This window comes from Anomaloglossus baeobatrachus, chromosome 5 (genome assembly GCF_048569485.1).
Source record: "Anomaloglossus baeobatrachus isolate aAnoBae1 chromosome 5, aAnoBae1.hap1, whole genome shotgun sequence".
Classification (NCBI taxonomy): Eukaryota; Metazoa; Chordata; class Amphibia; order Anura; family Aromobatidae; genus Anomaloglossus; species Anomaloglossus baeobatrachus.
Window position 1 is genome coordinate 599821840 of NC_134357.1, and position 13904 is coordinate 599835743.

The following is a 13904-nucleotide window of genomic DNA, read 5'->3' on the forward strand; positions in this document are numbered from 1 at the left end:
CTTTAGTAATGGGGGTGGGGTGTTTTCTGTATGATTGGGGGTTTTTTGTGCCAGACAGATGGGCCTTTATTTTGTTCTAATTCTTAAGCATTTTAATAAAGGGCATCTATGGGGACTGTGTGAAACAGGTCAATCCCGGCCTGCCCAGAACTCGGGTTCTTTTGAACTCCTGGTCGTCTGGTCACCACAGAAGTGTAAAAAAAATCCACAAAAACCGCACCAAAACCGAAGATGACTCCCAGGAGACATCCTGCCACAAGGTCAGGTTTTGGTTAGGCTAAGCTGCTGCAAAATTGCTGCGTGAACATAGTCTCTTAAGGATTGTTAGGCTATAACCCTTAGGTTCCTAGCTGCCATGCGTTTAGGCCTTCCGTTTGGAGCACCTCATAATCCCGGTGTAGGGGTTCACTGCTGGTTGCTCCTTTTGGGGCAGTCCGATGCACGGTCCATAGGGTCCACCCCTGGACGGTTGCCGCCCCTCGGTAACTGTAATAATTGCAGCGTCCGTGTCTACTTTAAGGATTACGGACATGGCGTGTTTTCGCTGTATTCTCCCACTGAGAACGCTCACCTCTCCACAAGAATAAATTGTCATGCTCCGGCTGCTGCGCCGTATGTTGATTTACGCTGCATAGAAAAGAAGCTCAGGGGGACAGAGATTTCTATAAATCCATCCACTGGGTTTGTACTGCACAACGCTGCGAAAACACGGAGCGTCCAAAACACTGCAAACCCTGATGGACGCTTTACACAGCTACAGTCTCCTCTAGCAATGCAGAAGCCAAGCGGCCCGGTCTGTCAGGTCGTCATCCCCAGTCACCAGTGAGACACAAGGGTGATTGCGTGACAGTGTCAGGTCACTGGGTCACTGTCCAGGGTCAAGGGAAAGTCCTATCTAAGTTCCCTATAAAAAGTTGTTGTAGGCCAACAATTTACTTTTCTTCTACATATTAGAAATACGCACACTCACACTCTCATACTCACACTGTCGCACACACTGTCACTGTCGTACGCGCGCGCGCTGTCATACGCATTCTCACCCTTTTGCCGTTATGGCAAAACATGAAATCTCGGCTCTGATCACCGTTGGGGCGATGTCTGTGCTAATGTTAATGATGCAGGATTATTGGTATTTTACACATATTGGAAAACCAGCTAATGTGACCGGTTTCCACTTTTAGGATATTGCACGAATATTGCAGGAAAGAGAAGAAAAGAGGAAAAAGAAACATTATCCTCCGCGGAGCCCAGAGGAAGCTTCTTATCCGGACCATGAAGGTACAATGTTCTATATACACAGCATTAAAGGGAACCTATCACCGTTTTTTTCCACATATAAGCTGCGGCCACCACCAGTAGGCTCTTAAATGCAGCATTCTAACATACTGTATGTCACGAAACGGGGGGTAGGAAGTGGACGTTACAGCCCCCTTTCCACCACCCGACAGACCGAGCACGTGACGCGCTCTCTAGTGCCCCTCTTATAGTCAGGCCAATTATGGAATTGCCCGACAATAAGCAAGGAGGCCGCTATTCTACTATGCCGATGATTGAAGGGCTCCCGGTGAGAGTAATGTGTGTATATGTATGTATGTATGTATGTATATATATATAATATATGTGTGTATATATGTATATATATATATATATATATATATATATATATATATATATATATATATATATATATATATATATATATATATATATATATATATATATATATATATATATATATATATACATATACAGGTAAGTTATGGTTACAAACACAGGCAGTTACCTTATGCGTCGGCCAAACCTACTTTATGTGTTTGTCTGTGGTTTTTTTAACCACTTTTTAGTGGAATTCTTGAAAGTTAATTTTTAAATTTTTGCAGAAATGCTGCTGTCCTGTGAGTGTCGGCGCTGTACCATGACATCTCTCTGATCAGCAGAAATGCTGCTCTCCTGTGAGTGTTGGCGCTGTACCATGACATCTCTGATCAGCAGAAATGATGCTCTCCTGTGAGTGTTGGCACTGTACCATGACATCTCTCTGATCAGCAGAAATGCTGCTCTCCTGTGAGTGTTGGCGCTGTACCATGACATCTCTCATCAGCAGAAATGCTGCTCTCCTGTGAGTGTCGGCGCTGTGCGATGAAATCCTTCTGGTCAGGATCATTGAGGGGGGAGTTGTGACACACATTTATTTATTTTTTTTTTTTAACTGCCAGAAAATGCAGTCACAACTTCCTGCTCATTTTTATGGAAAAACAAGCTGCTATTCATGTGTTCAGACTGTTGGGGACTGTGCACAAATTTCTGCACCATTTCTTAATCTGTTGGCAGAAAAAATGCAGAAGCCAAATCATGCCTTCATTCACCTGTGTTTTTAGCACTGAATGCAATTTGAATCTTACAAAGCTGATATAGATGGGGAGATTAGATTAGATATGTGATACGTAGAGATATTGATAGATGGTTAGATATCTGTCAGCGATATCATTGCACAACCTTCCCTACCCCCCCCCCCCCCAACCCCTTCCCCTGACATTTTATAAAATTGCACCCTTCACAGCTTACTGTACAGCCTTCTATGATGGGGAACCTAATAATTAATGAAATGGAAAAAAAGACATCATGAGGTCCCCTACTTTTTTGGTAGCCAGCACAGGTAAAGCAGACAGCTGGTGGCTGGTGTGATTAGACTGGGAAGATCCATGGTCATTGCGCTCTTCCAAGCCTCAAAATACCAGCCCACAGCTGCCTCCTAAGTGGAGGATCGCAATATGCCCCAATTCTGGCACTTTGCCTTCTGCTCTTCTCGATTTTGCCCTGGTGCTTTAGAAATCTGGTAATGGTATTTAGGGTTGATGCCAGCTTTCTTTTTGGACACTACACAGTTGATTAAAAGCTCTGGTGCTAGTAATGGGTAGGTGTCTATCAGACATCCCTATTACTAACCCAGTAATAAAAAAAAAAAAAAAATACAAAAAAATACTTAATTGAAATGAACACTCAACACTTTCTCTCATTCATCACTTTATAAAAATAAAACCATCCCACTTGGTCCGGCGTAATCCATCGAATCTGCCGTAATCCACCGAATCTTCCGTAATCCACAAATGGAAACATGGAAAAAAAAACCCCAACTTTCTCTTAACCAATTTAATACATAAAAAAAATTCCACAGCAGATCTGACGTAGCCCATGGAATCAGACATCCAAAGCCATTGGAGCCTCGTTCTGATGCTCAGTAGACTACTCCAGCAAGCACAAGGGGTCACACTGCGCTCTACGTGACCCAGCCATTGATTACCGGTGACCAGGCCGGTGGAGTCGGTAAACCAAACCTCCGACTGACTCAATTTCCCTGACTCTGACTCCCTCATGCTCTTCTCATGTTTAAGTGATAAATTTCCTGTAGCAGTTTTCAACACAACCATACGGAATAACGTTTGTGCCATCTATGAATTTGTTCTGAGAAATAGTATGGCCTCCATCTACTCCTCCTTCATAGACGACTTCAAATCTGACCTCATTATTTTAAGGCCAGAGAACAACCTCTCTACAGTAACTTGGGTGGGAGGCAAAGTGGTGACCACACGGGTAGCATCTCTAACTATCTCTGGCTATAAAGGAATTGACTCACACAGTCAGATTTGATGAACGGTTGAACTCCTCTACTTCCTTGAGAGCAAGTGAAATTTTTTGCTGAAATCTGGTCAGTCTGTTTGCTATGGGAGTGGAATTTCCCTGTGGCAACGCTTTTGCTGCTCCATGTCATCCAAATACTTTTCAAAATTAAACTCCTCATCTGATGAGGCTGAAGATATGGCAGCAGTAGCACTGGATGATACAACTCCTCATCTGATGAGGTTGAAGATACGGCAGCAGTAGCACTGGCAGGATCCAAGTCTTCTTGCTCTTGGCCATCCTATAGCTGCTCCTTTTAACTGCTACCGCTGTAAGAGCTAATTTTCCTTTAAGCTGTTGATCATCCAGCAAAATACGATGACTTGGGACCATAAACACAGCTGCAAGAAGAATTGTATTTTCTAAGAGCAGTGTCTCTCTCTTTCATTGAAGCAGCAATGCCATATGCGAATAACACCTCCTCTTTCATAGTTTCATAGTTTTTAAGGTTGAAGGGAGACTCTAAGTCCATCTAGTTCAACCCGTAGCCTAACATGTTGATCCAGAGGAAGGCAAAAAAAAACCAATGTGCCAAATCAGCTCGAATGGGGAAAAAAAATTCCTTCCTGACTCCACATACGGCAATCAGACTAGTTCCCTGGATCAACACCTTGTCATAAAATCTAATATACATAACTGGTAATATTATATTTTTCAGGAAAGGCATCCAGGCTCTGCTTAATGTTAGTAGTGAATCTCTCATTACAACATCATGCGGCAGAGAGCTCCATAGTCTCACTGCTCGTACAGTAAAGAATCCTCGTCTGTGATTATGATTAAACCTTCTTTCCTCAAGACGTAGCGGATGCCCCCGTGTTCCAGTCGCAGGCCTAGGTGTAAAAAGATCTTTGGAAAGGTCTCTGTACTGTCCCCTCATATGTTTATACTTTGTGATTAGATCCCCCCTAAGCCTTTGTTTTTCCAAACTAAATAACCCCAAGTTTAATAACCTGTCTTGGTGTTGCAGCCCACCCATTCCTCTAATAATCTTGGTGGCTCTTCTATCTACCTGTAAGATTATGCTATTTATAACCTTCTATACTTTTGCTATCAAGAAAAGCCTCCATTCCTCTCTTAAATTCATTCAGTGAGTGGCCATCACCACTTCCTCAGGAAGAGAGTTCCAGAGCCTCACTGCTCTTACCGTGAAGAACACTCTTCTATGCTGATGTAGGAATTTTCTTTCCTCCAATCGAAGAGAATGCCCCCTTGTTCTTGTCATAGTCCTTAGTACAAACAGATCATGGGAGAGATCTCTATATGGCCCTCTGATATATTTGTACATGTTTATTAGGTCTCCCCTAAGTCTTCTCTTTTCTAGAGTAAATAGACCTAATTTTGATAATCTTTCCGTGTATTGTAATGCACCCACTCCATTTATTATTTTAGTAGCCCGCCTCTGAACCCTTTCAAGTTCAGTAATGTCTTTCTTCAGCACCGGCGCCCAAAATTGCACACAATACTCCAAGTGTGGTCTGACGAGTGATTTGTACAGAGGGAGAATGATGTTTTCATCTCGTGCCCCCAGACCTCTTCTAATGCATCCCATCACCCTATTTGCTTTGGTGGCTGCTGCCTGACACTGGGCACTCCAATTTAGCTTCTTATTGACTAAATGCCTAAGTCTTTTTCCATGTCTGATTTCCCCAGCAGTTTCCCATTTAGTAAGTAATCGTAGCATCTGTTTCTCCTTCCCATGTGCATAACCTTACACTTATCTGTGTTACACCTCAGCTGCCATTTTTCAGCCCAATTCTCCAATTTACTCAAATCCATCTGTAGTTGCAAACTGTCCTCCTTTGTGTTAACTACCTTACATAGTTTTGTATCATCTGCAAATACTGATATTTTACTCTGTAAGCCATCCACCAGATCATTAATAAATATATTAAATAGTAGGGGGCCCAATACAGACCCCTGTGGCACCCCACTAGTAACCCTGGCCCAATCTGAGTATGCACCATTAATAACCACTCTTTGTTTTCTACCACTAAGCCAGCTACCTACCCATCTACACACATTTTCCCCGAGCCCAAGCTTTCTCATTTTACTTATCAATCTTTTATGTGGGACAGTGTCAAATGCTTTACCAAAGTGGAGATAAATGACATCCAATGATTCTCCTCGGTCCATGTGAGAGCTTACATCCTCATAGAAGCTGATCAGGTTAGTTTAACAGGAGCGATCCTTCATAAATCCATGTTGATATGGAGTTAAACAATTATTAACATTGAGACATTCCACTGGGACAGGCAAAACTGCAAGTTCTACTCCTTTATTAAAATACTGGTAGGTATATCCTCTGCTTGTAAATTTATTTTTTTTTAGTCACTGGATAGGGGTGATAAATAGTGAGGGGCGGACCAGCTGATACCCGGGATCAGTTGGTCCAACGGGGTTTAAAAAATAATTAAAAAAGCCCGGTACGGGGCCGGAATTGATACTGGATATCTGGCTGGATGCTGGTGCCCATATAAGTCTATTGGCACTCAAATCATCCACTTTAAAAATGGTGGTAAAAGGGATAGGAGGATTAGAGCAAGCGCATTATACTTATCGGTCTTCGCACAGCTGTAACTCTGCTTCCAGGCCACTCTCTGTACTTCCAGGGCTGCTCATTATCTTCATGCATATTCACTGATTCCCCCGCCCACCGGCAGTCTCTGCATCTCTAGTTGCAGTTACACAGTGCCCCAGCTGGCTACATTTCTGAAGACATGAGCATAGAACATGACCGCCTGCTGTGGGCTTCTGGCAGAGACTGAGACTCAACCTGAGTGACATCACCGATAATCGCTATTTGCGGTCACAACTGAAAGTTTCCATGGTCCACCACTTCTGATAGTAGGTAACCAGACCTCAGGTGACACCATTGAACTGAGTGACTTCACCTCATCGAGTACTGCATCAAATTCGGTGGACTACGTCGGATTTGCTGGACTTGTATGTTGTTGTTCTTTTTTTTTTTTTGTTTAATAATGTGTTGAACAAGGCAAGGTGGTGGGGAGTGATTTTCAATAAAGTATTATTTTGTGTTTTTTGTTATTACTGGGTTAGTAATGGGCATATCAGACATAAGTGCTTAATGTCATTGTGTTTTTGGACACTACACAGCCGACATCAACCCTAAAAACCATGATGCCGTTGCCAAAGCACCAGGGCAAGTGGGAAAAGCCAAGGCAAAGCGCGAAGAATTGGAGCAACTCAAGAGTATCCACTTCTGGGGTGGCTGTGGTCTTGTATTTTTAGGCTTTAAAGGGCTCAATAGCTATGGACCTTCCCTGCCTGATAATACCAGCCCCCAGCTGTCTGCTTTACCTTTTGTTTTAGTTAACTAAAACAGGAGGGTCACATGTTTGTTTTTTTTCATTTATTTATTTTCCCAATCTCCAAGTTATACACGTTCCTCATGCAATGCAATTTTATAAAATGTTGTGGGAGTTGTGCAGTTATATACCTGCCAGATATCTAATCTATGCAAAATCATTTTACACCTTCGTTTGTTAGCATTTTTGCCTGACGTCATTAAAGTCAATGGGTGAAAAAAAAAAACACTGCAAAAAAACAATGAAAGAATTGATATGCCGCAGATTTACTTCTGCACCAAATCTGCAAGGAGATAATGCTCAACGTGTGCAGGAGACTTCAGGATTATCATGGACTTTCAGGATCAGGATTCCTTTAAGGTTTTTTTTTCAAAACCTCAAAAAAGTGATAAAAAAGGCAAAGTGTGAGCACAGCTCTATTGTTTTTTAAGTGATTCAGGCTTTCAAAGACGCCAAGCTATTAAAGGAAGTGACCTGTGCATTCTTAAGGCATTTTCTACTAGGAAGACTTTCCATACTAGACAATAGAAGTCAACAGGAAGGTTAAAAGATGCCTGGAAGATGCCGGAAAACACAGTAACCAAAATCTCCATCTGGGAAACAAAACTTAAGGAAAGAACCAAAAAAGGGTATGAATAAATCATTGCAAGCTTAGAAAATGCTGTGAAAACACCAGATGGTTTATCAGTCGCCCCCTATAACCTAGAATAGGGGGCATGTCTGCACTAAATGGTGTAAAGTCCCACCAATGGAGAGAGCTCCGGCAGAAAGTTACCAGCTCATAGTGCTGCAAGAATAAATGTAATGTATTTCAACATAGGATAAAATATTTCCTAAAAAGCTATAATGAATGTTACACTATGAAAATGTACAATTTGACAAACAGAAATCTGGTTTAAGGTTAAAAAAAGGGGAAAAAATTCTATATAATACATACACAGTGCAAACGAAGTTTCCCTCCGCTCTCTATACAGACACATCTGCATGTTTTTTTTTCCTCCACTCTCTCTACAGACACATTTGCAGGTTTTTCCTTCCGCTCTCTCTACAGACACATCTGCAGGTTTTCCCCTCCGCTCTCTATACAGACACATCTGCAGGTTTTTCGCTCCGCTCTCTATACAGACACATCTGCAGGTTTTTCCCTCCGCTCTCTATACAGGCACCTCTGCAGGTTTTTCCCTCCGCTCCCTATACAGACACATCTGCAGGTTTTTTCCTCCGCTCTCTATACAGGCACATCTGCAGGTTTTTCCCTCCGCTCCCTATACAGACACATCTGCAGGTTTTTTCCTCCGCTCTCTATACAGGCACATCTGCATGTTTTTCCCTCCGCTCTCTATATAGACACATCTGCAGGTTTTTCTCCCTTTCTGACTTGAAATCAGAATAAACCTTTCCCATTTTTAAGTCAATTAGGAACCAAAATTATTTGTTGTTGCCAAATGCCAGAAGAGAATTGTACACTAGCACAAGTCTGGTTCATCCTTGGGTGCAATTTCCAGATTCCTGAAGGTGCCTCGTTCATCTGCACAAACAATTATACGCAAGTACACATAAGATGGGAATGTCCAGCCATCATACCGCTTAGGAAGGAGATGGGTTCTGTGCTTTGGTCAGACATGTGCAGATCAACCCAAGAACAAAAGCAAAAGATCTTGTGAAGATGCTGGAGGAAGCTGGTAAGATTGTGTCATTATCCACAGGGACACAAGTCCTGCATCACCATGGGCTAAAAGACCACTCTGCCAGGAAGAAGCCATTACTCCAAAAGAGACAGAAAAACGCCAGATTAATGTTTGTAAATGCAACAGGAACAAAGACATTAATATGTGAACACGTCCTGTGGTCTGAGGAAACAAAAACTAAACTGTTTGGCCATAATCCCTATCATTACGTTTGGAGGAAAAAGGAAGAAGCTTTGAAGACTAAGAACACCATCCCAGCTGTGACACATGGGGGCGGCAGCATCATGTTGGGGGGTTGTTTTGTTGCAGGAGGGACTGGTGCACTTCACAAAATAGATGCGTCATGAGGAAAGATGATTATGTGGCCATACTGAAGAACATCTCAAGACATCAGCCAGGAACTTTAAATCTTGAGTGCAAATGGGTCCTCCAAATGGACAATGACCCAAACTGGTTACAAAGTAGCTTAAGGAGAACAGTCAATATTTTGGAGTGGCCATCACAAAGCCCTGATCTCAATCCTGTAGAAAATGTATGGGAAAGCTGATAAGGCGGTGCGAGCGGCGACCTCCAAACATGGTTCACCTACACCAGCTCTGTCAGGAGGAATCTGCCCAAATTCCTCCAACTATTGTGAGAAGCTTCTGGAAGGATCCAAAACGTTTCCCCCAAGTCAAACAGTGTAAGGGCAATGCCACCAAATACTAATGACCTGGAGGAAACTTCACTGTGCAGAAAGGAATAACAATGCCTGAAAACTCTTCTGTGTCTTTTGCTCTATCTGTCTCTCGGCCTGTCTGTCTCTCGGCCTGTCTGTCTCTCGGCCTGTCTGTCTCTCGGCCTGTCTGTCTCTCGGCCTGTCTGTCTCTCGGCCTGTCTGTCTCTCGGCCTGTCTGTCTCTCGGCCTGTCTGTCTCTCGGCCTGTCTGTCTCTCGGCCTGTGTGATGGTGGGACATGGGGGAGGTGTATCTTGCTGTACAGATTCCTATTTCAAGCTTGGTTCATTGTCTTATTTGAACTACTTCTGTGTACATTTCTATTGTTGTAGGTAATCACCCCCTATAGTGCAAGGTTGTAGCCTCTTAAGGCACTTCCATCCCTGGGAGTAGGGGGAGGTGGGCCTAGAGTCCAACTAGTGTAAACTCTCTGCTTACCTGGGAGATTCAGTCAGTCTGTGTGAAACTTGAAGAAAGAAGATTGATCCTCTGGGAGGGAATAGCTGTAGCTGGATCCTAGAGCCAGTGTATGGACAGTTACAGACTGGAGATCAGCTGCCATGCTGCTGGATTTAGGGAACGCATCTGAGGACTGTTGCATTTTCCCTGGCATCGGAATACCAGGCGGTGCCCCTGGATCTTTTGTTTTGTTGTGGACTCCTTGCAGACTTTAAGGATTTATATTTGTTTGGTGCTTTATCTTTGTGGTTCCAATAAAGCCCTTTGGATTGTTCCTAGGCCTGGCGTCCCTTACTGCTCTGTCGTAGACCCGTCACAAACTGGTTGGCAGCGGTGGGATCAGAGCAGAAGGAATGGAGGACAACGGCCCATCAACAGCTGGAACCAGAACCTCGAGTACAAGAAGTGGACTGCAGTGAACCTACAAACAAAGGCCCGTGAACTGGGAGTCAGCTACAAGGGACTCTCCAAGGAGCAGCTGATTGAGGCGTTGGAAGGAGTTTGCTCGCAAAATGACGCTGAGGAAGGATCCTCCCAGCAAACGGAAGAAAGACGGCAGCCGGAGGTAAATACCCAAAAAAGTCAGTGGGTTGTGTGGTACGAGGAGGAGATGGCCTTGCTGGGAGAGGAGACCACCATAGAATATAAGATGGAGGTCATGCGTGGAGCTAAAGAGAAGGAGCGCAGGATGGAGGAGATGGCATTGCTGGATAAGCAGCTTGCTGTGGAAGCCGCTAGAGGTTCCAGACAGACTGTAACCCCAGCACCCACCATAAGGGAACTTCCCAGAGTGTCCCGCAAAGACTTCAAGCAGTTTAATGAGGCTGCTGGTGACATTGAGGGCTTCTTCCAGAACTTTGAGCATCAGTGCCGATTAATGGAAGTCCCAGAAAGAGAGCGGGTCAGACACCTGGTGGGCCTCTTGGAGGGTGGAGCTGCCGCAGCCTATAGAGCTATGGACCCTCAGTGGAATTGTGAGTATGGGGAGATAAAACAGACCATTCTGGAACATTATGCCGTGACCCCAGATACTTATAGGACTCAGTTCCGTACGTTAGCCTGTGATGGGGAAGTGTCTTTCAAAATGTATGCCCATAGACTGAAACAAGTATGCCATCGCTGGCTGGAGGGAGAGGGCGCCTTAACTTGGGAGACGTTCTTCCAGGTCATCCTAAAAGAACAGTTTTATGCCAAGTGCCCTACTGAGATCCGGGAATGGGTGCGTGAGAGGAGACCAGAGACAGTGGAACAAGCTGCTGCTCTAGCTGATGAGGTGCTCACTATCAAGCCGCAGTGGAAGAAGCTGCTAGCAGAGGGAGCAAAAATGACCAGCACTCCAACACCAGAGGTTCCTTGTTCTTCAGTGCCCAATGTTCCTCGACCTAGATCACCACCTCATATGGATACCCATGTGTATGTGCCTCCAGTTGTTTCTACCACATTTTCTGGAATGCGACGTGGAGAGAAAGTAGAAGAGCGAAGATGTTATAGCTGTGGGCATCCCGGGCATCTGCGGGCCCCATGCCCATCTATCCCGTGGAGTCATCCTCCAAATCGACAACCACCTCCAGCACCTGCACCTCCCTATCAGTCACCCAGGTCTCCTACCTCCTTCTCCAGAAGGCAAACTGGAAGGAGTGAGACGCAGCGCAGATGTTATCGATGTGGGCAGCCTGGTCATCTGCAAGCTCACTGTCCAGGTGTTCGGAGGCAGAACAGCTGCAGACCACCTTTGCCTGTCCATTATCTACAGACACCCTCAGCAGAAGAAGAGCTGGATTCAGGCCCTGATGATTTGCCAAGTGACTCTGATATGTTGACTTCCCTACCAGGAGTCTATGGAGTGTGATTCACAGCCACGCGTTCTTATGATCTTCAGCATAAACATCTACAGGAGGTTGTGCTGGATGGCCAAAAAGTTGTTGGCTTCCGTGACACTGGGGCTTTTCTCACCATCTCAGATCCCCGAGTAATTCAACCAGAAGCAATTCAAAAGGGACCAGGAATTGCCATTGAACTGGCAGGAGGTACTCAAAGATATATTCCAAGAGCAAGTGTGACCCTGGATTATGGCTTTGGGGCAAAACAATGCATAATCTGTTTGATGAGCGGCCTTCCTGCAGACATTCTCCTAGGCAATGATGTGGGAGATATACAATGCCGATTTGTGGGTGCAGGAAGCCGAGTTTGAGTGAAGGAGGACACAAAAGGAAGCTTGTCCTTCCAACCCTATTGCTCTACAAGGGACTATCTACAGCTTCTCCATCCAATACAAGCGTGGAAGCCAACACCAGAATGCTGATGGACTGTCCCAGCAAGAACAACCATAGACTATCCACAGCTGAGCAACATGGACGTAAGTGAGATGGCCAGAGATCTGTGTAGACCTCGTGGCATACTCACTTATTAAAAAGGGGGGACAGGTTGTGATGGTGGTATATGGGGGAGGTGTATCTTGCTGTACAGATTCCTATTTAAAGCTTGGTTCATTGTCTTATTTGAACTACTTCTGTGTACATTTCTATTGTTGTAGGTAATCACCCCCTATAGTGCAAGGTTGTAGCCTCTTGAGGCACTTCCATCCCTGGGAGTAGGGAGAGGTGGGCCTAGAGTCCAACTAGTGTAAACTCTCTGCTTACCTGGGAGATTCAGTCAGTCTGTGTGAAACTTGAAGAAAGAAGATTGATCCTCTGGGAGGGAATAGCTGAGGCTGGATCCTAGAGCCGGTGTATGGACAGTTACAGACTGATCAGCTGCCATGCTGCTGGATTTAGGGAACGCATCTGAGGACTGTTGCATTTTCCTTGGTCATCGGAATACCAGGAGGTGCCCCTGGATCTTTTGTTTTGTTGTGGACTCCTTGCAGACTTTAAGGATTTATATTTATGTTTGGTGCTTTATCTTTGTGGTTCCAATAAAGCCCTTTGGACTGTTCCTAGGTCTGGCGTCCCTTACTGCTCTGTCGCATACCCCGTCACAGCCTGTCTGTCTCCCGCTCTGTCTGTCTCCCGCTCTGTCTGTCTCCCGCTCTGTCTGTCTCCCGCTCTGTCTGTCTCCCGCTCTGTCTGTCTCCCGCTCTGTCTGTCTCCCGCTCTGTCTGTCTCCCGCTCTGTCTGTCTCCCGCTCTGTCTGTCTCCCGCTCTGTCTGTCTCCCGCTCTGTCTGTCTCCCGCTCTGTCTGTCTCCCGCTCTGTCTGTCTCCCGCTCTGTCTGTCTCCCGCTCTGTCTGTCTCCCGCTCTGTCTGTCTCGGTCTCTCTCATTATGATACTCCTGTGAAGGCTATCCAGTACCCGGCAATCATAGGAGACCGTGAATTTTGCTATACTCGGGTATTGTTGTATAAAGCACAAGCAAACAAATGATCAACATAAAAAAACAGCTGCTAATGTAATTAAGCATGATAAAAACCACCACTCCCCTCACCCATGTAAATCGAGCACTGATGCTCCTGCAGTGCTCCTGGTCTTTGTTCACATGACCCCGGCCTCCAATCAGTGGCTGCAGAGATCACAGGCCATAGCAACCCTGCTCAGCGATGGGAGTCGTGATGTACATAGTACAGCGTATGACTGCTGTGTATGAGTGAAGAATGGCAGGGGGATCAGCACTAGGGGAGTTGCAGAAACAATTATTATTATTTATTTATAGAGCGCCATTGATTCCATGGTGCTGTACATGAGAAGGGGGTTACATACAGAATATATATACAAGTTACAGTAGACAGACTTGTACAGAGGGAAGAGGGCCCTGCCCTTGTGGACTTACATTCTAAAGGATTTTTGGGGAGAAGACAGTAGGTGGGGTGTAGGTCGGGCGGCAGCTCCGCACGGTGGTGGGGCGGCAGCTCCGCACGGTGGTGGGGCGGTGGGCTCCGCACGGTGGTGGGGCGGTGGGCTCCGCACGGTGGTGGGGCGGTGGGCTCTGCACGGTGATGGGGCGGTGGGCTCTGCGCGGTGGTGGGGCGGCGGGCTCTGCGCGGTGGTGGGGCGGCGGGCTCCGCGCGGTGGTGGGGCGGTGGACTCTGCGCGATGGTGGGG

General features: G+C 45.5%; 1 protein-coding gene across 3 annotated transcripts in view; it reads left to right on the top strand.

The window, feature by feature from the left end:
- CCDC50 (coiled-coil domain containing 50) overlaps positions 1-13904 on the top strand; it is a 103433-nt gene that overhangs the window by 66870 nt on the left and 22659 nt on the right. For all 3 annotated transcript variants that reach the window (XM_075351548.1, XM_075351549.1, XM_075351550.1), the window contains exon 5: positions 1182-1278. In XM_075351548.1, the coding sequence (XP_075207663.1) occupies positions 1182-1278 (97 nt within the window). The remainder of the gene's footprint in view (positions 1-1181; positions 1279-13904) is intronic.